The sequence below is a fragment of the Sitophilus oryzae genome, unplaced genomic scaffold, assembly GCF_002938485.1.
Source record: "Sitophilus oryzae breed Bouriz unplaced genomic scaffold, Soryzae_2.0 scaffold_682_pilon_pilon, whole genome shotgun sequence".
In the NCBI taxonomy this organism is placed as follows: domain Eukaryota; kingdom Metazoa; phylum Arthropoda; class Insecta; order Coleoptera; family Curculionidae; genus Sitophilus; species Sitophilus oryzae.
The window spans coordinates 5689693-5717508 of NW_022147287.1; the positions used below are offsets into that span (position 1 = coordinate 5689693).

Consider the following 27816-nt stretch of genomic DNA (forward strand, 5'->3'; position numbering starts at 1 on the left):
ACTTTTGAGACGCACCCGGTATTATGTTTTTTTAACCAAAAATTAAAAAAAAAATCCAGACATTTTTCAAAAAGTTCCAAATTGTTTTTGCCGAAAAAAATCATAGACGTGTTTCTGGGGGGTCGAAATATACTATCCCTAAAACATTTGCACTTGTTATGTTTTTTAAGGTAACATAATTTTAAATTTATTGAACTGAATTGACGCACATTTCGTCGGACAATAATGTTGAATGACGATGAATATCGTCATAACGATGGACGATCTGGTAAAAATTCAAAAAGAAACATAACTTACCATGGAAAATAGCATAAAATACTTATTCAACTTCTTATACAGCTCGTTATTTTTGCAATTAATCATGTTAATTTGACACAGGATTCTTGCCAATATGTCGCTTCAACATTAAACGAAATTCACTGTATTAACTTCAAAGAGGTAGGTAAAGAAAAAATAGCTGTTCTAAATAAGTTTTAAACGTTTCTGGCATTGGCATTTGAAATATTTACATCTGTTACTAATCGCAAAAGCCATATTCCCAATACTTCCTTATAGCCTATGTCAGATTTATAACTACTGCATAAAATATTATACAGGTTATATCATAAATAACTGCAAGTATTATTATAAAATTAAACTGAAAGAATAAATTTTAAAAATTATTGTAAATTATCTTATCGCCATATAACAAAGAGATTTCAATCAAGTTAAGTGTACAGATGCTTGTACATTGGCAAAACAAAGCGTGCAATAGGCTGGAAGTCGAATTTCTTTAAAGATCTGTATATTTTCCTAAAAAGCTGATATCCTCATAAATTAAAAAACATCGCAAAGAAAACGTTAAAACACGTAAAACCATAAAAATACATTTTACAGTCTAATTTCTCCACAGACCGTTTTTAAAACTAAAAAGTCAGCTTTTGTATACAGGGTGTCGCAGGCTGAACGTGCATTAGAAGTTTCTAGAGAACTACAATATCTAGCTCGGAGATTTTTTGCACATAATAGTTTCACAACGAGATCTATCAAATAAAAATATTTTCAATATGGCGGCACTTCCGGAAATACCGGAAGTTGACAGCAACTTTCTTATTTTAAACGGGTGCCCCCATTTTTTATTATGTAATTAAATTCTCTGTAAAATTTTATGAATTTTGATATTAAACACTCTATATCTAACATTAACCGTTTTTGAGAAAAAAAATATTTAAAATTTTTGAACGAAAAAAACTGGCTGTCAAAAATATGTGTATAGCCTAAACGTCAAATTTAGTGATTACCACAGCCACTGTCCACGGCACTACCACGACAAAAAACGTCCGTTTTTTGTCGTCTACACACAAGATTTTACTTGATACGTTTTGACTGAACAGTTAAAACGTAAGGTAAAACGTTAGGTTGTAGATGAATCTTAAAAACGATTTATCATATTAAGACACCGTGCGTAAATCTACGAATCCCATAAACTAAAAGATAAGCGCTTTTCATAACTGATTATAAATAGAAACTCATTAAATCAAACCACAAATACCTGCAAAAAAATCACACAAACAAAACCGGTGAGAAAATCCAGCAAAAACCTAAAACACAAAGCAGAAAATGACTCACCTAACAGTGTCTGTCCCGAAATATCTCAAAAACGTATACGTGGGAGGGCATAACTCACTATTACTCATCATTTCCATAGGAATTTATACACAGGAGGGTAAAATACAAGCAATTTTGCGATGGGGTGGTGGATTTAAGCCATCCCGAAGCCTTGAATTTCGTTTAAGGCATATTTTTCATTTTTTCTTTACTTGTTTCTGTTTCTGGAACAACGAGATGGCTTGAAACGCCACCCCAGCACTATATGTTCGTTCATTATTTATCTCTTTTTAGTCACATAAACACAATTCGGTTATACGATCAAGCAGATTTTCTAGTGTTATTGCACAACAATCGACGAAGCTTCCTTACATTGCTCTTCGCTTGGAGATAGGTTTTGGAATCTTCTTTCCCGTTGTCTAAGTCGATTGACCTCGACCGTTCTCTCACACCGCTCAAGTAATTCTCAATGCGTTTCTCTCTGTTTTTATTTAAACCCGCCACGTTTGAAAGCATGTGCATTGGTTTGAAATTGTTCACACCCGACTCGTCTATAAGAATATAAGGCACCCTACCCGCCAGCACACCTCTAGCAGCTTCTTTGGGAATCACAGCCTGTAACTGACCCCTGGTAACTAAAACTGGCACGTCCAGTCTCATTCTACGCATGAGATAATCCTCTATGGCCAATAGATTCTGCCTTTTGAGCAACTCTAAAGGTATATCTCTCGAAGTTTTTACAGGATACATCTCCGAAACAAGAATGGCACTTTCTCTGATTAGTTGTCTGATCCTAGGATCGGATTTAGCGCATTCAGGGTTCTTTTTGATTCTACTTATAGCCGTTTTCAAGGAGTAATCTTTTTCGGCTAGCTGCCTGATGATGGTCATTCTTTTTAACATCTCTACGGAAGACTCCTCCAAAGAATTTATTGCGGTTTTTGGTTTGGATAAATTTTCGACCACTTCATCTAATTCCAGAGCTTTAGCAAAACTCAGAGCTTCACTAACAAACTCTAAAACGGTACTCTCTTTTTTACCGAGAAGTTCTTCAAAATTGCTCTCCATCAAGCTACGAACCGTAGCAACTATACTGTCTTGGACAGCTTCCAAAGCAGCTTCCTCCGAAGTAGCGCTCTTCGTTCTGAGCCGAACGTTGGCTGTGAGATCTGAAATTATTTCTGGGCATAGTTTGAGCAATTTAGCGAAGGAGGTGTTCATCACAGTACCGTCTTCTATTATTTTATCAAGATATTTCAAACAATCTGGTAAGGTTAAGTTGTTAGAAGTGAGGTTTTTGAGCATAGCTACTTTCGTATGGGATATATCTTGAGTTAGTTGCTTCAGAACAGCATCGCATACTTCTAAGCGATCTGTCGGGCTGTTTAGAAGCTTATTTAACTCTTCTACTAGTTGAGGATTGTTCTTGAGGGTTTCTCCAACCATATCTACTATAGAATGCAAGGCCAGAACTTGATCTTTAGGTCTATTTTTATAGACATCGTTAGCAGCGACTAGGGCAGACTTAAAAAGGATTTTAAGCTTCTCAGAACACTTGTTGAATTTGATATCTTTGTCTGTGGGTTTGATGTTAACATCCATGTTAATATTTTCGACCCTGATGTTGTTACGATCACGAAAAGCTGCCGTTCTTCGAGTCAGAGCTATCAAAGCTTCGGCTAAGTTTTTAACTTGTAGTTCTGAAGTTGAAGTTATATTTCTCGCTTGTTCTATAGCGTCTTCGTCGTTTACGTACGTCACCAAGTTTAGTTCGTTAGATATGCTAATTTTACGGAGCTCTTCTAGCTTCTTCTTGAGTAGACGTTGTTTTTCTTCTAAGGAATTTACTAAGTCGTTCATACCATCGTCGAGTAAAATCAGTTTAAGCTGTTCCATTTCTTTTCTTTGCTCTTCATGTTTCAATCTGATTGCCTCGATGTCGAGGTTCTCAAATTCTTTAGCTAATTCTGTGTTATCTGAAGATTCGTCGGTGGAAATGTCATCGGAATCTTCGTCTTCAAGCAAATTTGGTTCGTTTTGCACGATAATTTCCACGTCCTCCATGTCATGAGCTCCACTTTCCTTGATTATATCAGCAATAACTTCCTTAAGACTCTCGTCCTTAATGTTGGAGTCTTCTTCGGGAACCACACTAATGATCCTCAGGAGTTTTCTACGGCGTTTTTGCCTTTGTTCTTCTGGTTCAGGTTCTGGACGCTCTTCCGGAGCTGTCGCAAAAGTTAACTGACCCGAAGAAGTGATCGTGGATTGAGTGGGTAAAAATAAAGGATCTTTCTCTTGGTCTCCCATTATAAGACCGTTAACTAAAGTGGGTTTATCATCGATGTTGATGGTTATACCTGGAGCGTATTCGGGTCCAAATTCACTTTCAATTGTTTGGCCAGGTACAAAAACGTCACCTTCTTCGGTATGGACTATTTGGCCACTAACAAAGCACTCTTTCCCTGACGGTAAGGTAACTTTAGCTCCAGTAACCTTTCCATCCACTCCATCAGTCTCAAGCTCAGTCATCGTAGCGTCTCCAAGACCTCTAACGATTTCTGGGATGTCTTTAAGAGTAGGCAAGAGATGGGGTTGTTGTTCCAAAGCCTTATTAACGTTTTTGGTCGCTTCTAAGTCGTGTACCTCCATAGGAATCAGAGATTCAGTCGCTGGAGCTTCAATGTCGTCGATTACTTTCTTAGCGTCTTGCTCGAATTGGTCCCAATCAAACTTTCGCATTATTTGCTTCATCATTTCCTTGAAAGCTTTGGTGCCTTCCCACTTATGCTTCTTACGGCGTTTCATAATACGTTTCAGTTCCTCCTCCCATTTCTCATCCTCGGTCTCTTTGTCTTCGAACAGTTTCGCCAAGCTCATGGTGTATTTTCCGTGATGGTGGAACTTTTCCTCGTCAGCTGATGTAGCACCTTCGCCACAGTGAAGCGGTTCGCCGTTTTGTTCGAAGTACTGTAATTCTAGGGGTACTTTCTTGAAATCTTTAAGTTTAACTAGAATTTTGTCGTTTTTCTGTGATACTAAGACGTCAATGATGTCGCCGTCGCGTAATGCTTGCTCGAAGGCTGATTGGACCACGATATTGTACTTTTTATCCTCGACGGTATAAACGTATGTTCCCCCGGGAGCTTTCTTGCTGTCCAAGATCGATTGGAGTCTTTTTTGAGCGTCGCTTTCACCGTCAATGTTCGGTGTCATGTAGGTAAAATCATCCATCGCTTTGTGTTCTCGTTTACCGTAGTTTTTCGATCTTTTCGAACGTTTCTGTCGATGATTGAGCAGCACAGGGATGTAATGCTGGTACTTTGATCCCAGCAACCATTTCCCGGTGATACGAAGCGTGCGTAAAGCTTCCCTGGGTGTCAGAGGTTTTAGCAGGGGCAGGTAGAAATTTCGCGTAAATATCTTACTGGCCCCGGTAATTTTACAGAAAGAAAGAACGTAATTGACCATTTCGAATTGAAAGTAAGGCTTTATTTATGAAAAAGAATGTTTAAATGAGACACTGAATCGATGTATGGTGGACGCGGCGACAGTGATACAATTTTATTGAGAGAACGATGTATGATCACAACACAGACACAACAGAGAGAGTTCGATCGATATGAATGAGCGAATTTAAGCGGAGTATGAGCGTCGCGGTGCGTCCTGTGTCGACGTCCAAGCGAGACTGAAGCGTCCCGATGCTTTTTTAAGCTCACCTGGACGAAGTCGACGCACTGCCTCGAGAAGTAAAGCTTTATTTTTACTTCAGTAGGTATCGCGCCGTAGTTTACTTAAATTACTTATTCTTAAAGACAACATATATATGAGTATCTTTTTTTTTCTGGGAAGGGTAATGGATATATGGTAATAAAGTAACACAAAACATCATTTTAAGATTTATTTCTTCAAAAAAATACTACATTAAGAAGAAAATGTATTAAATGAATGATCGTTAAATAATAAAATATTCGTGAGAGTAAGTTACATTAAGGCATCCAGTAGCGTAGTCGAGGAAATGTCACCATTACCCAAATTAGTGACCTTTTAGAGTATATTCCAGGAATTTTGGCACGAGATATCAGGTCTTTTAAGAATTTCTGTTACATAAAGTTATCTCGATGACGTTACTGGAGTTTCTTAACGTTTTTTTTTAAATGGCACACACGAATTGATTGAGAAAAAAAAACTGAAAATAAATAAATAAAGAAAAAAAAATAAAATAAAATAGGGGCGTCTTTTCGTGGGACCCGCGCTGGGAATCGTCTAGTTTCTCCGCAGATCGAACTCGTTCGAGTACGCGTTCAGTACGTGCTGGTACTTGAGCATCCGCGTCTGGCTCTTCGCCTTCTCCAGTATCTGCTTCGTTTTGTCGTCGTCGAAGAACGTGCCCTTGCGTATGCTGAGCTCCAGCTCCTCCAGCCGCGCGCTCTTCTGCACCGGCTTGATGGGCTCATACTTGGGCGGCTTCTCGATCTGCATCTCCTTAACTTTTTTACGTACCTCCATGCGCAATTTGGTCACTTTGCTCTCCTCCTTCAACGACTTCTCCTCCATCCGCTCCTTCATTCGCTTCCTCTCGGCCTCGTCGCGTCTCAGCCGTTCCTCCTCCAGCAGCAACAGCGGGTCTTCCAGCGGTTGCCTTTGCGGCCGGAAAGATTCTCGTGGCGGCGTCGGCGGTCTAGGTTGCATGTCGACCAGGGGCGGCCTCTTCTTCACACGTTCCTTGATCAGAGGCTCTTGGGGTTCGTCGAAGGTGCGTCGCTTAATGACGATGTCCTCGTCCCGGATCACCTTCGGTTTCGGCTTGGGCGCGGGAGGGGGACTCGGAGTCAGCTCGCGACGCCTGCGCATCGGAGGCGGACTAGGGGGACGCGGGCGGTCCTCGTCCGTCGCCTCGAATTTCAGCTGGCCTCCTTCGGTGATGGTGGATTCGCCGGGCAAGAACATCGGCTGCGTCTCTTGCTCGCCCATGACTAGACCGGGGATGAGCTCGGGTTCGCCGTCCAGAAGTACCGTCACTCCCGGCACGTACTCGAAGTTGCCCTCTTCTTTCTCCACCGTTTGGCCGGGCATAAACACCTCCCCTTCGTCCGATTTGACCATCTGACCGGGTACGAAACACGATCGATCGGGAATCTGGACTCTGGCGCCGGAGACTTGTGCGAGTTCTTCCATTTCGCCCTGTTCGAGGTTCTTGATAACTTGAGGCACTTCCAGCATGGTGGGCAGCTGAGCGAGCACGTCTTGGCCGGCGGCTTTCAGCTTTTCGTTGACGTGTTTGGTCTTTTCCATGTCGTCCACCGCCATAGGAATGTCTTCCTCTTCGACCTTCTGCTCTTGTTCGTCGACGATTTGTTTAGTGTCTTCTTCGAATTTGTCCCAGTCCATATTCTCTATACATCCGGCTAACATGGCCTTCCAGTCTTGAGCGTCTTCGCCCTTGACCTTCTTCTTGCGCTTGTTGGCCATGCGCATCATTTCTAGTTCCCATTCTTCCACTCCCGACTCTTTAGCTTCGAATAACTTGGCGATGGAGAACGTCTCTTTACCGTGATGATGTTCTTGTTCCACCACTTCTTTGGTCCAACCCGATCCTCGGTACAAAGTGGCACCTTCGTTGAAAGGAGCTACGGGTACAGTGATACGAGCTCCATTGGCGAGTTTCATAACTATCTTTTCACTGCGCAGAGCCATGGTAATATCGACGATATCTCTATCCTTGAGAGCTCGTTCGATGGCATAGTTTACTACCAGATTGCAGTTCTTATCAGGTACTTCGTAGATGTAGGCTTGTCCCTTTCCTCTGGGTTTGGTAGCTAATATTCGGTGAAGTCGATCGTGACCTTCCATGTTATCGTCCAAGAAGGGTTCCACGTAACGCGCGTTTTCGTGCATTCGCAGTTTCTTCTTAACGACGGGAGCGCCTTTGGTTCGACGCCGTTTTTCGGCCACCTTCTCATCGTGAGGCTTGAGTACGGGGATGTAGTGTTCGATTCGGCTGCCCAAGATGTTCTGGCCGGTAATGATCTTGCGTCGAAGAGCATCCTTGGGCGAGAGCGGCTTCAGCAAGGGCAGGTAGTAATTGCGTTGGAAGAGTCGGCTGGCGCGGGTGATCTTGCACAAGGAGATCTTGACGTTGATGGGCATTGTGATGGCGACTGAGTGAGGGGCCGGTCAGCGGGTGGACCCGGCCGGCGCAGGTCCCGGCGACGCCTGCGCACTAAAACACCGACTTCCACACGCGGTGGCGCTGTATCCCCACCGTGTCAAACGTGTTACGATACTGGTACTTTTCCAGCCAATTGACGGGCCAGCTATTGCGCTCGCGTACCAAATACTTCTTATAATCGGTGTCGAAGAATGCGCCCTGCTTAATACTACGCTCCATCTCCCTCAACTTTTCGCTCTTACGTACCGGTTCCAAGGGCTCGTACTTAGGAGGCGGCGGTCTGCTGTCCATAAGGTTTTTAGCTCTCATGCGGATCTCCCTGCGAGTCTTATCTACCTTGGCCTCTTCCTTACCGGTCTTTTCTTTCATGGCGGCCACGCGCTCCTTCTCTTGCTCCAGCAGGTCCTTCTCGAACACCGGCGGTGTAAACTCGATCATCTTGACGGGAACGAAGGGCTTCGGCGCGGGCGGAGGCTCGTTCGCTGCTGCTTGTAGGGCTGCTGGCAACCGTTTGGGACCGCGTTCGCGATGCTTAGGACCCATGCTCTCGACGTCGTACTGTCGCTTCGGACGCTCGTACACGAATTCCTTCCGCTCGCGTTTGGGAGGCGGGCGCATCTCGATCTCCTCCTCCACGCTGTTCTGATCCTCGTCCAGCTCCGCCTCCTCGGGCTCCTCGACGGGAGGCGGCAGGGGTTCGTTAACCAGAACATCATCGGCCGAGGCCGCGAACTGCAGCTCTCCCCCGCCGGTGATAGTGGACTCGCCGGGGAGGAACATGGCCTTGTTGGGATCGTTCCCCATCACAAGGCCGGGAATGAGAGTGGGCTCCCCGTCCATCATGACGGTGAACCCGGGCGTGTACTCCTTCTCTCCCGCCTCCGTCAGCACCGTCTGTCCGGGCACGAACAGCTCACCCTCCTCCGAGGCCACCAGTTGCCCGGGCACGAAGCGGTCGGAACCCGCGTCCAGACTGACGCGCGCACCCGACACCTTGGCCACCTGCGTCAATTCGCTCTGGCCTGAAAGCAGCCGAAGCAGCTGGGGAATCTCGGGCATCGAAGGCAACAAGGCCAGCACGTCGGCTCCGGCGGCTTTTAGTTTCTCGTTCACGTCGCAGGTTAGCTCCATGTCGTCCACTTGCATGGCGATGGGTTCGTCTTCGACCACCTCGTTTACTTCTGTCACGATTTGCTTAGCGTCCTCTTCGAACTCTTCCCAGTCCATGTTTTCCACCGTCGTTTGCAGCATGGCTTTCCAGTCCTGCGTGCCTTCGCCCTTCATTTTCTTCTTGCGCTGGCTGGCCAGTCGCATCATTTCCAGCTCCCATTCCTCGATACCGGCCTCTTTGGCCTCGAACAGTTGCGCTATGGAGAAAGTCTCGTGGCCGTGATGGTGGAATTCTTCGATATCCTTTCTCGTCCAACCTTCTCCTCGGTATAAGGGTGCCCTACCCTCATACGGACAAAGAGGCATGGTTACTTTTGTACCGTCACGCATCTTTACGATAATCTTTTCGTGACGCTGCGCTATTACGATATCAACAATATCTTTGTCTCGGATAGCCCGTTCCATTTGATGGGTTAGTACCAGAGTACATTTTTTCTCTGGGATATGGTAGGTGTAGCATTGTCCCCGGCCTTTCGATTTCCTCGCAACCAAATTCTCTAATTTCGGGTGAGACGGCAACGTGTCGTCGAAGAAAGGCATCACATATTTCATCGATTCCTTTCGCCTTTGTCGTTTCTTACCCCTACCCTTCGGCGCGTGTCTGCGTCGCTGCACTCTGGCAGCGTACTCTTCCAGGACGGGAATCCAGTGCTCCAAAGCCTTTTGCAACACATCTTTACCTAAAAATAACAACTCTACGTTAAAACGACACCTTACATCGAGAAATTTGAGTCGTGCCTGTGATGATGTGCCTCCTGAGCGCGTCTTTGGGCGACAGCGGCTTCAGCAAGGGCAAATAGAAATTCCTTTGGAAGAGTTTGCTGGCCCTGGTGACGCGGCACAGCTGTATCATTACGTTGAACGGCATTTTCGGTCGATTTTCGCGACGACGAGCAGTCTTTGGGGGCTCCGGAGCTCAGTTCGGACGCAACTGGCCGAACAAATGGGCAAAAAAAATAGAAGAAAGGTGGGGAGAAACGATATAAATTATTTTTATGCCTGAATCATCGACATGAAATTAATCAACAGGCGACACGAATTGTTTATCGAATTTTGTTAAGTGTTTTTAAGCAAAAACGTAAAATCAATATGCATTTGAAATATGTCATGTGATGGGGGTGAGGCGTTGAATGAGTCCGTGACCCCGCTGTCACGAGCGGGAACGCCTACTTTTGGCTGGCCAGACTCGCAGCGTGATGGAAAAAGGGGTACTAAAAAAGACTTGAGTCGAGAAACTACGTCCAAAAATCGTCTAGATCTTTTAATTTTAGATTTGAACGAATGATATTTAATTAGAACAAAAGGTCGAGGATGGATAAATCTATTTTCAATAGGGCAAATTAAATAATGATCTCGTTCCGTTGCATGGATCGGCTCAGGAACGATAAAAGGAATGCCATTAACATTTTTACCAAGGCACGATCGTCAAAATGAGTGGCACGACAAATTTCATTCTGCAATAATAATTCCTGTTTACAAACGTTCAGTTACCTACCTAGCTTCAAAAAATAAGACTGCTAACGTTCTTTATACACACATTTATATATAAGTATAATCTAGAGATATGGACTTAGTCCATATCTCTGCTTAAATCCCCTTAAATCACACATGTCGGAAGATAGTCAACCGTTTTTCGCTTTGAACCAAGCTTTCAATCAGTTTTTCAAAGAAATTTAATCGGTTTGAAATATAATACATTATGCAACTAAATATACAGTGATTCTTCTTTTTTATATTCCTGGCAGTACGTATCGCAGGGTATGGCTTGTGCGTACTGTTCAGAAGAATCCCTGACTAGTCAGCACGTTTCTCATTGGTTAAAATGTGTAGAAACCTGATTGTTAGTCAGGTTTCTACGCATTTCAACCAATAAGAGACGCGCTGACTAGTCAGAGATTCTTCTAGGAACAGACCTTAAGATATATTTATAGGATGAAATCTGTAGAAATATCAGAGAAAGATAAATAGAAAATGCGTACCGAAAATGCCAACTCCAGATACTATAGATGATCGGCATTGTTGTTGTTTTTAAAATTTAAATTTCTATAAAGAAGATCTAGATCATATATCAATTTTATATGATTAATATCATAATTTGAATCTATGGTTTATACCATAGAAAATAAGTAGTGCCAATTTTAAATAAACATAACCTTGAAATTTAGAGATTTCCTTCCGGTTTTTGGTGAGGTGAGTTCTCTGTGGATTGTGGAGGTTCTTTGAATCTTTCAAGATTTTTAAAAAAATTATTTGTTTGGTAAACAGTAATGAATCTTGGACACTGTTAGTTTATATTCAAGAAATTCTGCACATTTAATTGACTATGGCGAAGTAAGAAATTTATTTATTTTTCGTTTGCTTAGAAAAGTACCCGAGTACTGTTTTTGTTTGCTTTCCTGTAACCCCTGTAACCCAACGCTTTGTTTTGGCATAGTTGACCATTTTATTTTGTAGTTAGAATAATAATATACTTTTTTTTTGCTATTATCTTTTAGGAGATATTTTGCTACGGTAAAGGGGAATATTGATGACTTGGAGAGAGTAAGCATTTTATTTCATGTAGTATAGGATCATTTTAGATACTAATATTAAATCTTTCTTTTAGGGCTTGTTAAAAAAGGAGTTTTCGAAGTTTGGGAATGTTGAGAAAATTTTTATAAGTAGAGAGGAACAGTTTGCTAAAGTCTACATCAGCGACGAACAGTAAGTTTTATACAAACATGTATTTAAAATGTTGGAAAACTCACATTTTTTATTTTGTGCTTTTAGAAGCATAAAACAAGCTGTTCAGAAATTAAACGGTAAAAAAGGTTGGACAGTATTGTTCGATTTAGAAGAACGAGGCCATAAAAGAACTAGTAATTTTAACCAAAGGTATTTTCTTTAAAGAAATTTAAAATCTTTATGCACTCAGAGGCGAGAAAAATGCAACAGAAATTTTTTTTCTGAAATTTAAAGTGTTGCACAGGGTGTTTTAAAGTTAGGGTAAAAATCAACTCTTCAATTAACCCTGTATAACTAACTAGTCAAATACTAAAGTTTATAAAAAACTTAGTTTATAAATTAAAGTAGATATACAGGGTGGTCCGAACTGTATTGCTAAAAAAATCATGAAAAAATAGGACTAAAAATAGAAAATATAATACGTACTTTAAATTTGAGGAAAAAATTATATGTTGAGTTTATTTTTTGCATCAGAGTGTAGAAGACAATTTTTTTTTGTTAGTTTTAATTCACCCAAGCCCGCAGTAGTAGATGACGACATGATGAGTTTAGGTAATAACAGTTATCAAGACGACATGGAAGAAGGTAGTTTTTTAGGTGACGACTATGTAGACATTCATGGTCGCCCCGTTGAAGTGCTGGAAGGTGAAAACGGAAAATTATATGTTAATTTGGAAGACGTACGTCGGGCGGGTTTTAACATTTTTGACAAGGAGAGCTTTGAGAATGCTGTGATCACTCGAGAGTTAGTTGTAATGTTTTAGTAAAAAATTTATTAATTAACATGCTTTATTTCTAGCATCGAGTTAAGGCAGTTTTATAATTACATGCTGAACAAAGGCAAACAATATGTTATCAAGCTACAAAAGAATTTCAATAAAGATGAAGTATTAAGCACATTTGAAAGGTAATAATTCTTGTAGTGAGTGTTTCTTGTAGTGATAATTGAATTTATTTATTAATCTACGACAATGTCATTATGACACATTTAACATTGTCGTTTGGATGTCATTATGGCATTCATAATAGCGCCAGTGCTATTATGAATTCATAATAACACGCAAATATTAAAATAAGAAACAAGCAAAAAAAAGGAACCTAAATACATTTATTTATTGTACACATTAATTATAATATCAGTACAATTGGTTAAATTAATTCCAGACGATGGCAGGTGAGTTGAATTTTTAGAAAGTAAATTTATTTCCTGAGTGCTTTAACTTGTTGAAGACCCATCATTGCCAGAAATGTTACCCAAAATATTACATGACACTTTTTTCTTATTTTCTTTGGAATTTTCTATATAGCTCTCTGCCACTGTGTTAGAGCGCCAACCACCATGTCTGTTAACGGTTAAAAAAATAAAAAGAATCTGCAAGCAACGACGCAGACAATCTACGGAAATAATGTCCAGTGTATTGTTGTGGATTTGGAAGACTTAGGAACAATGCTATTTTATACGGCATTTTCCGTAAAGTATTAATGCCAACGGGTTGCTTAATACATTTTCCATTTCTGTACCCCCACAAAAATCGAGTATGCTCTGTGTTGCTTGGCCGTATAGCTATATATCTTCGAACCGTTTCCACCATATTTATTGCTTCAACAATCCCTTTCGTTATAAAAAATCTCGTGATATCTTTGTTTTCGTAAATGGAATAATGACATGAATGCATTGTCCTTCATCTTTAACATTTTGCAGCTGCAGATTTGTCAACTCGATACGCCGGCAAGCCCCACTATCAATGAAACTTTTGTCAGGAAATAAGTTTTATCATCGGCTTCCAACAAAAAACGAGTTATGTCTTCTTTTCTTAAAATTCTCGAACTTTTTGACCGAAGTCCTTCCGATTTTCTTTTTAGAAATGCAATTAAATGGACGTACTTACTAATATCTGTATTTTTCTTCACTGATATAACTGAACGTAGCATGGAATAATATACCCAAAGTGATGAAGCCTTCCTATGTTTTGAAAGATGTTCAAAATATGCCAGGAGAACCTTTTCGTTTCTACTATTCTTGATTCCTTTCCCTTTACACCAATCTTCAAGTTTTACATAGGCTTGTTCGTACGTTTGTCTTGATTTTTCGGGAAGTAGGGAATCGACAACGTTTTGCGCAATGCCTTCAATATCCGAAGGGACATTTTCAGAATCGGAATCACCCATATTAATATTATTTTTTGCTTTTTGTTGTCAAAAAAAATCAAAAGTTGTAGTCATTTCCGGCGAAACAGGAAGTGACAGAAAACAATTGAATACGTCAATGAATCCTAATTTATGTCATATACTAACATACCAAATCTCGTTTTGGTATCTCAAAAAATAAAAAAGTTATAGGGGTGAGCCACTTTTGAGACGCACCCGGTATAAACCAGAAAACCAAAATTATATGATAACGCACTTTTAAACGAAGTTGAAGGAAGATATAGTGTATCTATCACAATACTTAATAGAACTACTTCCTAATCCTAAGAAGAAAAAATACCCAAATACCTTTTCACCTACTACTTAACTACAAAATAAACGAATATAATCTCTTATAAAAACACTACACAACTACTTTACACTAAACAAATTATCAAACTTACTAATAAATCAAACAAAAAGAAAAAATAACCAAATTACCTCTTCACCTATTGCTTAACCACAAAATAAACTCTATTATTAAAAAGACTACTAAACTACTTCTGGTATTCTACACTAAACAAATAATTAAACTTAATAAATTAAGTCATAGATATGTCATAAACGAAAAACATAGATTACTAATTCAGTTAACTGTTTTCGGCAATTTTCTGATGCTGTGAGAACGAACATATGTTGATCGTCATTCTTCAGTAACAGGTTACTGATTCGTAGTGGAGCGCAACACGACATTAAGCCGCGTCGAAGCTACTCGAACAAAATGTTCGCGAACATATATAATTCACACTATATACTCGTAGCAGCAGGTCGTAAACGACGGCACAGCCCATCGCATCGGTCCCGAGGACCCAGGTGCATGGAAGAATGCGACAACCAGTTTGCTCTATAGATCTAGGATGCGTTTAGGTAGTCGCTATTTTTTCGAGTGCAAGCATTTTATTAAATAAATTAACGGGTAAACAGTTTAAGAACTTTTGTCGTTGAAGAATCAATATTTAGCAGGCGGAGGGTTACAGGGGTCTTTTGGTAGATTATTCGTTATAGTGTATTTTTAAGACCTGTATTCATTTTCAGCCGATTCTACCAGGTGTTTCTCAAAAGGGGCTCACTTTTTTTATTTTTTCAGATAATACAACGAAATTTGGTGTGTTAGTATATGACATAAATCGGGATTGATTGACGTATTCAATTACCTTCGGTCGCTTCCTGTTTCACCGGAAATGACTACAACTTTGTATTTTTAGATTGTATCCTAAGTACTTTTTTACTTTATTTGATAGAAAATGACATTCTGAATTGAATGACATACCATACGTAAATTTTAGACAATTCCAATTAAATAAAAATAGCATTTTAAATTTCAGTCTAGAATGCCAAGACTGAGTTAAAACTATTAATTTGTAATCAAAGAACTTTGGAAACATATATTTGATCGTGTAGTTTTTTTTCGTATCCTTTCATGACCGCGTAAAAGATGCCCAAATCGTATTTTTAATGATAACTCAAATTTTTCAAATGGTACGAGGCTGGCTCAGCATATTTGGAAAAAGCATTTTTTACGAATAATTTGGTACCACATACTTGGTATTTGGAGTAAAATTGTCGTTACGTTTATTTATGGCCATTTTTAAATTGAAAATGTCAAAAGTTGACATATAATATATCATTCTATTTAGAATGTCATTTTCTATCGTATACGGTAAAAAAATACCGAGGGTACCATTTAAATCAAAAGTTGTTGTCATTTCCGGTGAAATAGGTAGTGACCGTTAATAAATTAAAACGTCGATCAATCCTGATTTATGTCCTATACTAACATATCAAATCTCGTTTTTTATCTAAAAAATTAAAAAACTTATAGAAGTTAACCACTTTTCAGAAACACCCGGTACATTTATTTCTAAAAATGTAATGGTAAAATTTATCATCGTGTCAAACTTCCTATTAAGTAGTAATTTTTAATTTCAGAATCCCATAATAATTCCGGTTTTTAATAAAAATAATCATAAAGGTCTTTATTAACAAAAATGAAAATATATGGACGAAATCTTGCTACATAGCTATTCACACTAAAATTAAAATTATAAAATATATTCTTTGTGTAAACAAATTAGTTGTAAATGTTTTTTACGATCCCAGTTAATAACTGCGTCCCCTATTGTCGAATACTCGGTAAAAAATAAAAATCACAGATGGACGCCCAAATTAAATGAGACCCTTCCAAGTGTCCGGTACAATGTCCGCCGGAATGCACGCCGTTCGCTCCTTTTGATTTACCGACACCCGTCGGAAAAAGGACGCGCGCGCTCTAGCATAGGCAGACGCACGCTCTGGCGTACAAGCTAGCCGTTCGGCGCTCCGCGCTCCTTAATAGGCCTAGACTAGCTGTACTTGTTGCCTTTATTATTTATAAATCTACCTATCTCACAATTTTCACTTAGTATCTGTTTAATTATATGTACAGTGGTGGCCAAAGGTATGGAAACTTTTTTAATTTGTCATTTATGCTGAGAAATTAAAATATGAAATAAAACGACTTATATAATCGTGACCTACAAATAGTTTCCTACAGAACCTAATACATTTAAATAAAAAATTACAGCTATCAAAAAATATATAAAAAATTATGAATATTTTCTTGGTCAAAAGTATGGAAACTTAAGAAGAATGTTTATACTAATATTTAGTGGAATATCCCTTTGAATTAATTACTTCTCTACATCTTCGTGGCATCGAATCGATCAATCTCGTACAATTTTTATTGAAAATGGCCGCCCATTCAGTTTTTAGCACTTCCCATAATTCATTTTTATTTGAAATAGAATGGCTTCGAATTTTGCTATCCAAATGGTCCCATAAATTTTCTATGGGGTTAAGATCCGGAGACTGTGAGGGCCAATCCTTTAGTGGAACATTATGTTCATTTAACCAATTTTGAACAAACCGAGATTTGTGCTTGGGATCATTGTCTTGCTGGAACAACCTTCTGAGTGGCATTTCTTCATCAGCATGAGGCAGCATATTATTCTCCAATATGTCTTTGTACATAAAACGGTCCATTATCCCATCAATTTTAACAAGAGGATCAACACCTGAGCGAGAAAAACACCCCCATACCATTATACTCCCACCCCCATGTTTTACTGTGGGCATCTGGTACTTATAGCTGTACCGTGTACCTTTTGGTCTTCGGACATAACGTCTCCCGTTACTACCAAACAGTTGAAACTTGCTTTCGTCGCTAAACAGTACAGTATTCCATTTCTGATAAGACCAGGTGAGATGATCCTGAGCAAATTTAAAGCGACCCATCCTATTTTTCTTTGATATTAGTGGTTTCTTCACCGCAACTCTTCCAAAAAGTCCCATGTCATCCAACCTTCTTCTCACCGTGCGTGCAGACACCGATATTCCCCTTTCACCCATTTCTCGAGAAATGTCTGTTGATGTTTTCTTGGATCTCCCATTGATATTCTCTTCATTACTTTCATTGTCCTGTTGCACCCCTTTCTTGGTCTTCCTGACTTAAAAGCTGTTGAAACGTTCCCTGTTTTATTAAATTTACGAATTATTTTCGAAACGGTGCTTCTTAAAATGTTTAAATTTTTACTTATTTGAATTTGTTTATAACCGCTCTTGTATAATTCAACTATTTTATTTTTTAAATCCGTAGAGAAATATTTAGACTTGGGCATGATGTTTATATTTATCTGAAGTAAGTCGTACCGTTTATCAGCTTAAACTAAATAATTTTAATGTATTTATTTATGGTTTCCATACTTTTAGCTACAAGAAATCTATTGTTCTCCTACAAAAACTGCTAAACAGATTTTTTTCGCTGTGTAATTTTTGGAATACTTTTATTTGCTGATAAGCTGTTCATTTATATTCCTGAGAGTTTAAGCATAGCAATATTTTCTGTGATATTTTAAAAAGTAAAAAATTTCCATACTTTTGGCCACCACTGTATATAATTGTATACCGAACGGCTCTAGTATAGCAAGTTGTACCTTGCTACTCCCAAGGCGTTAAACGCTATATCCGAGAACTATTAATATTATTATCTGTTTAATTATATATGTTCGCGAACATTTTGTTCGAGTAGTTTGGACGCGGCTTTACAAAAAATACCGCTCCAAAATCGCGTTACTCAAATACCGACACATCACTAATGTTTACAAAGCTTAAAGTATTTTAACAATACTCTTCTTGAAGCCTGACAAGCTAATGTCTAATGAATTTATATTGTCTTTAGTGTCAAAGCTGCCCTGTTAGGTAACACCAACGAAACAGCAACCAATAATTCATTTGGTAGAAGTCGTATAGTTTCCAGAGATGCTCAATCTAAAAATTTTGTTATCACAAGAAACACAGCTCCAGAGACGTCGGTTGCTGGTTCTTCGAAATCATCAGATGTTCCCACCCAGAATGGTTTTCAGTCATTTTCACCAAAACCACCGAACAAAAATGAGGTCAGTTATATATTTACATAAAAGAAATATAAAAAAAATTATAATTATTTTTAATGACTTAGGATTACAGAAGAAGGAGGTTTAAAAGTCAGGTAACTGATAAAACTTATGTAATTGCTATGTGGCTTGATCATGTAAAATAAGAAAATCATTTTAAGCCAAAAAATTACATTTTAGATTTCTGTGTCGATGAATGGTGATTCGTTTGTTAATGCAAGAGTCTCTTCTGCTTCACATTTCACAAACTTATCACAAATGCATTGTTTAATCGTTTCCCATATTTTTGCACAGATTTTTAACATTTTGCTTTTATTTGCTATGGTGTGAACTATAATCATACAACATATAGTATATATAATAAATATATACTATATGTTCTATTTAGGAATGTTGTTGTAGTAGTTCCTCTTAGCTAGTCTTTGATAATTTGTAATTTTGTGATGTTAGTCTATCTAGTTTGCTTTTGTTTGACCATTTCTAAACCAAAATAATAAATTCTGAGAATTTTGAAACACTTTGGTTATTATTTGTGTACTAATAATTTGGTTATTAATACACAAAAGCCTGTATCATTAATAAGTCTTCTACTTCCTAAAGCTAGATACAGAGCAATAAAAATAATAATTTCCCATATTTTTGCACAGACTTTTAACATTTTGCTTTTATTTGCTATGGTGTGAACTATAATCCTATATGTTCTATTTAGGAATGTTGTTGCAGTAGTTCCTCTTAGCTAGTCTTTGATAATTTGTAATTTTGTGATGTTAGTCTATCTAGTTTGCTTTTGTTTGACCATTTCTAAACCAAAATAATAAATTCTGAGAATTTTGAAACACTTTGGTTATTATTTGTGTACTAATAATTTGGTTATTAGTACACAAAAGCCTGTATTATTAATAAGTCTTCTACTTCCTAAAGCTAGATACAGAGCAATAAAAATAACGTAACATAAATTTGATTAAAAATTAATAATAATGCTTGTAATCAAAACGCGTTATTTCTAAGTAATATTTTAGGTTTTGCTTTCTTTTGTTTGAAAATGTTATTTATAAATGACAGCTTATCAGTATGTCCGCAGTTATTATATTTTTTATTGTTATTACTTGTTATTTTTTAGAATAACATTGCAAGTTTAGTGCTGGCACTTCACTGTTATTTTCATATCTGTTATTTTTGGAATAACAATTGCGAGCTGAGTAAAATTTTATGGCACGGCGATTTCTATAAAAACATCGCGGGCTGTCATTCTCCGTGCACTATTATTTTCATACCTGTTATTTTTTGGAATAACAGTTTCGAGCTTAGAATTTTGTGGCAGGGCGATCTCGATAATTTTTCGCGGACTATCGCTCTCGGTTCACTGGTATTTTCATACCTGTTCTTTTATGAAATAACAGCTGCAAGCTTAGTAGAATATCGTATAAACGGCGATTCCTATAAAACTTGTTACGCTGTTATTTTCATACCTGTAATATTTTGGAATAATTGATGCAAATTTGAATTTTGTATTACGGCGATACGTATAAACCATCGCGCGTTATCGCTATATGTGCACTGTTATTTTTATCCTGTTATTTTTTGGAATAACAGTTGCGAGTTTAATTTGAATTTTGTGGCACGGCAATTCCTGTAAAACATCGCGGACTGGCGCACTCCGTATTATTTTCATGTCTGTTATTTTTTAAAATAACAATTGTGACTCTAGAATTTTCTGAAACAACGATAAATATCACGAGCGGTCGCTGTCGGTGCACTGTTATTCTCATGTCTGTTATTTTTTGTAATAACAATTGCAAGCTTAGAATTTCGTAGCACGGTGATCCCTATAAAACTTGTTGTACTGTTATTTTCAGACCTGTAATATTTTGGAATAATAAACATTTTGTGTTACAGCGTTACCTATAAAACATCGCGGGCTATTGCTACCGGCGCATTATTTTTATATCTGTTTTTTTTTGTAATTGTAAATGATAACATTTGAACAGAAACCGAGGAACTCTAAGTCCAATCCACGTAAATAAAATATATCTTTAATATTTGACGTTCGTGTATTATTATGGAATACAATCCCGCACCACAATCTCAATCCCGCAAACCTGCGGGATTAAAGCAATCAATCCCGCGGATCCGCAAAATTGCGGGATTTTAAACAATAAATGCTTTTCTTTTCTCTCTCGGATTTTGGGATGCGGTTTGGACCAGGTTTTAGATGCATCTATTGTGATTAAGATGCTATGTGGTTTTCGAAAATATATTTAGCGAATTCTCGTGTACAGGGTGTTTTATAATAGTGTACAAATTTGGTTAAGAATTTTTTTACCGGAAATTTACAATTTTTGAAAAATCAAAATTTTAACTATGTACGACTAATCTGTATTGAAATTAGAAAAAAACAATTTGGTGTTTTTTTTTTATTTTTTTGTTTTAAGGAAAATATGAGTTTTTTTTCGAAAAATATGCATTTATAGTCATACATTTGGTCCTAAATGGTACAAAAGGCATTGTACATTTTGAGTAGGCCCACAATATACTGATATAGCGTGTATCTTAAACTAGCTGTACAGTTTGGACCGATGTGTACGGGGTGTTCAAAAAATATATTTAATATTAAATAAACTTAAATTTTATTATAATTTATCTACTTATTTTATAAATAAAAATATTATTCTGATGTTGAAGGTTTTTTTCAACTTGTGTTAGTTATCTGCTTTTAGATACACTCTATATCAATAATTTTTTGGCATATGCATTTTTGTACCATTTAGGACCATCGTATGACTAAAAATGCATATTTTTCGAAAAAACGTCATATTTTCCTTAAAACAAAAAAAAGTAAAAACCCCAATGAAATTGTTTTTTCTAATTTCAATACAGATTAGTCGTAACTTGGTAAAAATTTCGATTTTTTTAAAATTGTAAATTTGCGGTAAAAAAGATTCTTGATCAAATTTTCACACTCTTATAAAACACCCTGTATACGAGAATTCGCTAAACATATTTTCGAAAACCGCATAGTATCTTAATTACAATAGATGCATCTAAAACCTGGTCCAAACCGCATCCCAAAATCTTTTTTAGTTCAAGAGATATTCAACTTTAAATTTACCATAAAATTTTGCTTGTCCCGATAATTATGCCCGGCAGTTTATTTGACGAAATTGTCCACAAGTACTAGTTAAACGCTTTTCTTCACTTACGCACGCCAGAAAGAAATCTAACAACTAACATGTTTGTTTCACTTATTTTTAATGGCCAAGCCGTAAGGGGAATCCCCTGGTGTCGATCCCGCACGGTAAATCCCGCAAATTTGATCCCGCGGAATCACAGAGGAATCCCGCATTTGCGGGATTGCATTCCTTATGTATTATCCTTTGTGTAGGTGTATGATCGAAAGAATTTCCCAAATTATTTTAAACTTTTTTCTATCATCACGGTAAATTTTAGGTAAATTTGACCGTAGCTGACAGTGGTCAAAATTATACCAGAAGTTTCAAAAATGACGGAGATTGAAAGAGCCCTGACCTTGTCCTGACGTTAGTCTTGCACTTGGTGGCCGGAAAATCCTAGCAGATTAGGCCTAAAAAATAATTATTAAGCACGTTTATTTTTTAGGATCGCCGAAGACAAAGCAGGAACGAAGGAAATTTCAATACACCTCCCTCCAATTTAAATCCCCCCCAATTCCCTCCAAAAAATAGGCAACAAAATCATACTGAAGACAAAAACGATGTTGAAGAGGAATGGGGTTCTTCCGAAACTCCGACAGCTCCAGCAGTTGTTTTAGATTCTGTTAAGTTAAATGTCGGAAGTACTTATAAGGTAAGTACGGGGAGAGGCCAGGGCCCGAATTCTGCAAATTCGACATAAAAACGTTACGCTTTCAAAGCGGTAAAAAATTGATAATATACGACTTGGCAGCTATAAATATTGTTCAAAACATCGAAAATGCTAAGAAGCGTTTTCAACATTTCCCTCGTATAATAAGAATAATGACATATCCATAGAAAAATAGGTTGACATAACTCTTTGAATAAGAAGACTAAGGAAGGAGCATAATGCTATCCATGTATTCATGCATGGTGGGCGGAAAAAGGACTCTAGGGTGGGGATCCTTGACAGTTCTGTTTGACGATTCATTTGACACATTGGAATTTGATTTGAAATTTTGTGGATTTGTCAGTCTTTACATTTCTTAAATTACAGTCTTAAATTTTATCCTACTACTGATAGTTGTATAAAGGTAGTAAATCTAGATGGAAATTGTGGCAGAACTTAAATTAACAGTGACACTATCGCGATTTATCGAAAAAGACTCTAAAATAGTTGGTTGTGTAGCGTGCGGTAGATCTCGGCAAAAATCGAGTGAGATAATGGAACAACTTTTCGCTAGTAAGTGACTATATAATATACATACGTGTAGTAAACCGATCATTTATGAAATTCACTTAAATTAACTAATTATATATGTTTTCTTGCATTTTTGCTTTTATTTACTACTTGTCAAAGATTAGATGTCAAGAATTTAGATACATCAATTTGACTTACCTGCTTCAGTAGCGTATCGGATGTTTATGGTTATAAATAATTATTATAACTTATCTATTTTTATTAGAATTTTATATTTTTATAACAATTTAAATAACCACCAACATTTATTCACAACGTAAGATAAATTAACAAATTATTGAGTCTACCCCACGTCTGCCCTACATCATAGTTTTACATTTTTTAAATAAAATTAGAACGGCACTGATAAACCGGAATTTAAGTCGGCCATATTTGAGGCCCATCGCGGTGGACCTAATATTTTTGATATGCTCCTTCCTTAGTCTTTTTATTCAAAGACATAACTCAACAATAGGTTATGAAATTCACGTAACATTGACATTTTTCACTGTTTTATTCGCATTTGACTATTAGATACCTGCGAAATGGCGATGCTGTCAATATGTGCTCAACGCGTATCCAGAAAATGATTTGCACGGCAACGAGAATACCAAAATCCACTGCTTGACGTTTCGCTAATCACATACTTTCGCTCACCGCTTTGAAAGCGTAACGTTTTTATGTCAAAGTTACAGAATTCGGGCCCTGGTCTCCAGCTATAGCAAATCTTAGAGTCTCCACAGACGCTCAGTCCTTTAACACAGGCAGACTGTACAGGCCAGTTTGCGCAGTTATACCTGGGCAATTTTTCGCTAGAATGGAACTTCTTAGATTATTAGTTTTTTTTATAACTGCTTCCCCATTTGTTTCCGAATCAATCTCCTATAGTTTTTCTTCTATATGAAGTGTTCATAAACTGTGTTCCTCTACGATATGCGAGACCTTGTCATTGGTGGGGAAGCTCCTAGTCAGGTGCTAAGGGAATCCCCTCTGGCATTTTAGTTGGGTCTAAAGGCACATTCTCACGACTGGTGTACTTGACAAACATTTGTTATTGGAATATACTTGCCATGTCGTGAGAACGATTTCCTTGGTCACTCGTCGCGTCCCCACTTTCTGTCGGTAAACATAACCCGAGTCAAACGATTAATCGTTCACTTGCCAAGTGTACTTGGCCAGACTTATTTACACTTGCCGAGGCGCAAAAAAACACCTGCGCAAGTTAGTAGTGTTTTTCGAGTTAATTGCGGGTAATTCAAAACGTTACTGCAATAATAGATTATGTAATATCAAATTTACATTAATAACTTCAATATTGGCGGCATCTAAATCGTTCCCACAGCAATAAATGGAGTGGACAAATGAAGACTACACGGGAAAAACCAGATATGTCACATTTTCATAGAAATTAAGATAGCGACGTTGAGCGATACAGCTTTATGGACAAATGTTAACGTCATTCGAGAAAAAAGAAAGCAATAATACGCTTAGTCCCAGAGATATTACAACTTGGTTATTTTGCCGTACAAAGGAAAAACCAGAGTAGTCCACGCGTAAATGGCAAAAACCAGAGATGTACTGACGCATGGGCGACAAACATGCATCTTGCAATTAGTATTATATGTTATAAATTTATGTATTGTAATAAAAACCTACTTAAATATTAATTTTCTCCCTACAACAAAAAATAATAGTTTAGATTTAGGTTTTATACAACCTTTAATTGGACATCCCTGGTTTTCCCTTGTTTTGTTTTGCATTTTGACATTTTTATTCGGTATTTCAGAATATGGCGATAATTCACAATATTAATAATTCAGAATTGGTAGTAATATATATTTTTCTAATTATTCAACAACAAAAATAACATATTTCTTTAAAAACACTAAATTGCATTTTTCTCGGTTCCTATTAAAATGGACAAAACTAGGTTTTCCCGTGTAGTCTTCAAAAAATGATGTTTTGGAATTTATGGATTTATACGAAAATGAGCCCTTCATAATATGGATAGCCAAACATAAAGAACATAGAAATCGTATTGCAGTGTACAGTAAAAGAACTTAAAAAGAATCACTAGCAACAACAATTTCGGGACGACCGGTATCCATCGATGTGACTATACTGTTTATTTGCCAAGGATTTAAACAATGTTTGTGCTGGCGTACTTGTTGAAATGGACACGTCGTGTGAGCACCACACTTGCCGATGTTGTTTACAAATTGGGGACTGGTGGGGATACTTGCCAAGTATGCAAATATTGGCGTACTTGCCAAGTAGACCAGTCGTGAGAGTGCGCCTTAAGAACCATCTCATTGTCTTGTAGTGTCGTGGCCAGCGAATTGCACTAAAACGTATAACGATGCCGGACGGGAAAACCTTATCCGTCATACCAGGCACCGCCCGATCCAAGAGAAGACAACCTCACGAAAAACCTAAATCATACGATGGCGGGACCAGGTCAAAGGGATGCATGGCTGGATAGAAGACTAGCCTCTATTGGTCTCAACTTTAGGGCACCAGGGGGTACCTATTGTATTCTCGTTACAGCCTACCTTTAACTCTTGTGGTGTAATTGACCTCAAATCTAAGGTTCCTATAGAGAAAGAGGGATATATATCATTTCTAAGGAAAACCAAGTTAAGAGGTGGAGAAAATGGGGACAGATCCTCCAGCCTCCACCTCACGGGTACTTCAACCGGAGATAAGCTCCTCGACAGTAAAGGGCACGAAGGGCTAAACCCCAACCGTTGTGGAGTGTATACTCTCGTAGGAGATAGATGATAGATAAAAAACGAACGAGCATACATAGCTTCAAGCTTGAAGTTTGCGCAGGCCAAATTCAAGCAGGGTCTGATTTTGCTCAAATCATACCAACGGCCTGCACAGGCGGCCGGAACTTCACACATACGTACCGCTATAGCTGCACAGTCCAAGTTTACACAGGCGCAGGCGGTCTGAGCGACAAAACTGAGCGTCTGTATTCTGTATATCGATTTACGAAACTTTATAATTATATCAATTTTTTTTATTTATAGGTTATAGTGACAAATGTCAGACCAGACAAAGGATCGGTATTTTATGCCCAACTGGTCGATAATCAATCTCTGATTAAACAAATTGTCGATCAAGTGAACGCACGCGATAGCAAAAATAAGGAAATCAAGAATCCTTCTGAGTCCATGTTTTGTGTAGCGTATGATAACACCTCGTGGTGAGTAGGGAGTTATTCTTTATTCAGCGATCGTTCAAAAAGTCATACAGGATGTCATTGAAATGGTTTAAAAAAAATCGGGCGGCGATAGTACTCCTAAAAATAGTAAAAAAAGTTCCTATAAGTATAGGGCGGAAAATGCATATTAAGGAAGCTAGGGGCACTGAAAGGGTGAATTTAAAATACGGTTGTTTTGAAATTGTAGGCTTAAAAAACGAGATAAAATTTTGAAAAAAAATCCTCTGCCATAAATTTTGACCCTAAATCAAGTGATGATACTGAAAAATTATTTGGAAAAGCGGAAAGGGTAGATTTTGCAAGGGCAGGGTTCGCGAATAACTTTTTTGAGGTTATTTTTTTTTACAACGTGGGCTAATTTTTTGAAAACTACATACTTTTTTCCCCAAAAAAGGTACTCTTGTTGCACATCGCCCAGAGTGATGGTTTTCGAGAAAATTGAATGCAAAGAGTTTGCTCTGATAGGTTGCTAACTGGTTAATCAACATAATCTTATGAAGGTTATGGCGCCAAATAATTAATTGAAAAATCAACATTTCATTATTTTTTAAACATTTTATTGCTTTAAAAAACGAAATAACAAAGCTATGGTTTACTCAGTACCGATTAATATTGAAGAGCAATTGTTTTGAATTATTGCTTTAGTTTTATTAGGTAATTTGATATTTAAGTAGCTGGGATTAGTTTTAATTAAATAAATATGGCCCAAAATATGAATTCCACCTCTTCCAATACTAAAGAACCTATAAAGAGTCTTAGGTTTACAGCAGATGACGACTTATTAGCCCTTCTAAAAGAATTTGTTGCTTGTTGCCCTAAACCCATTGGCACACGTTGAACAATAAAGCACTGGAAATAAGCACTTTAGCCCTTTAGTTTTAAAATACCTAGTAAACAAAACAATTTCAAAGTTTTAAATTCAAAGTTAGGTTAAGTTTAAATAACGGACGCGACGCGATCAGAATTCTTTCCGATCCGATAACTATAAATGAAGAGAGTTTATACCACCTCACGTAAAGGAAATAACAACTGGCCTTATTAACGTCCATGCACGCTATTCGGTTTAGCGATATCTCTCTATTACGTTGTTTATTGTTATTTTACGCGAGTTTATTTTTGCGCACAGGAAATTTGACTCGTTTGCACATTGTCATAAAAAACAATTTTCGTACCACGAATTAGGGACAAAATTTTTATCTGTATACTTATAGGATACCTAATCTGTGATATTACCATAGAAACGCCCTTTGATTTTTACGACTTTTAGGAAAAAATTCCACCATATTTTCAAGTTTTTGTTCTCTAAAACGGTATAGAAATTTGGAAAAGTACCTATAAACGAAATTACATGCTTATTTCTGAGACACCCTGTATATTTATTTCTTTCTATTTATCGGAACGCATTTGTGGGCCCCCTTTACCATTAAATTAAAAAATGACACATCTATTTCAGGTACAGAGGGCGTATTTGCAGCGTTGGCGCCAATCAAACAAGCATAGAATTAATTGATTTTGGCAAAAGGATCCTGTCCTCGACGCCCGTAAGAGAACTTTCTTCCGACAGCAGTAAATGGCCAGCACAATCAGTTCGGATGACTCTGTCATTGGATTCTAACACCCGAACATCTGTAGAAGTCGACGAGGAACTAGAAATAGTTGTCAAAAAAAACGTATGTTTGCACTATATTTTTCGGCGCCAGCAGTGGGTTCAATCACCAGCCGGAACGGTCGCTTTATTTATTTAAATTATCCATCTTGAGTATATTTGTCTTGTACAGCCTACAAATTTTTGAGATGAAGCTATACAAAATCCACAAAAGTCGGTCTTTTTCAAGTATGCATCAGGCAACGAATCTTTTTTTTAATTATTTATTAGCTGTAAGATATTTTATACATTCAAATTTAGAAATAAGGATTAAACAAAATAA

General features: G+C 37.8%; 3 protein-coding genes across 7 annotated transcripts in view; 1 reads left to right on the top strand and 2 right to left on the bottom strand.

Annotated features, from left to right (window-relative positions):
• LOC115887954 overlaps nt 1-5292 on the bottom strand; it is an 88720-nt gene extending 83428 nt beyond the window's left edge. For 2 of the 3 annotated variants that reach the window (XM_030907517.1, XM_030907516.1), the window contains exon 1: nt 1960-5291. In XM_030907517.1, the coding sequence (XP_030763377.1) occupies nt 1960-5058 (3099 nt within the window). In that variant the 5' untranslated portion in view covers nt 5059-5291. Of the gene's footprint in view, nt 1-1959 lie in introns of all 3 variants that reach the window. The other variant, XM_030907518.1, reaches the window with a different exon arrangement.
• LOC115887955 overlaps nt 1-27816 on the top strand; it is a 107061-nt gene that overhangs the window by 67540 nt on the left and 11705 nt on the right. Inside the window, exons 1-11 of one of the 3 annotated variants that reach the window (XM_030907519.1) lie at nt 11095-11260; nt 11425-11470; nt 11535-11632; nt 11699-11803; nt 12156-12398; nt 12453-12560; nt 18057-18273; nt 18336-18365; nt 21886-22092; nt 25695-25870; nt 27342-27558. In XM_030907519.1, the coding sequence (XP_030763379.1) occupies nt 11253-11260; nt 11425-11470; nt 11535-11632; nt 11699-11803; nt 12156-12398; nt 12453-12560; nt 18057-18273; nt 18336-18365; nt 21886-22092; nt 25695-25870; nt 27342-27558 (1455 nt within the window). In that variant the 5' untranslated portion in view covers nt 11095-11252. Of the gene's footprint in view, nt 1-11094; nt 11261-11424; nt 11471-11534; nt 11633-11698; nt 11804-12155; nt 12399-12452; nt 12561-18056; nt 18274-18335; nt 18366-21885; nt 22093-25694; nt 25871-27341; nt 27559-27816 lie in introns of those variants that run through there. The other 2 variants (XM_030907521.1, XM_030907520.1) reach the window with 2 other exon arrangements.
• LOC115887965 lies at nt 7792-10692 on the bottom strand. Its single transcript, XM_030907537.1, has 2 exons — nt 9668-10692; nt 7792-9609 (listed from the first exon to the last, which is right to left on the bottom strand). Exons 1-2 carry the CDS (start codon nt 9795-9797, stop codon nt 7811-7813), a joined length of 1929 nt encoding a protein of 642 aa, XP_030763397.1. The 5' UTR covers nt 9798-10692; the 3' UTR covers nt 7792-7810.

Bases quoted from the DNA above. Each gene is read 5' to 3' on its own strand.
- LOC115887965 (XM_030907537.1), bottom strand. From the start codon at position 9,797: ATGCCGTTCAACGTAATGATACAGCTGTGCCGCGTCACCAGGGCCAGC. The intron at 9,610-9,667 runs GCACGACTCAAA...TGTTATTTTTAG, and splicing joins CAGGAGGCACATCATCACAG to GTAAAGATGTGTTGCAAAAG.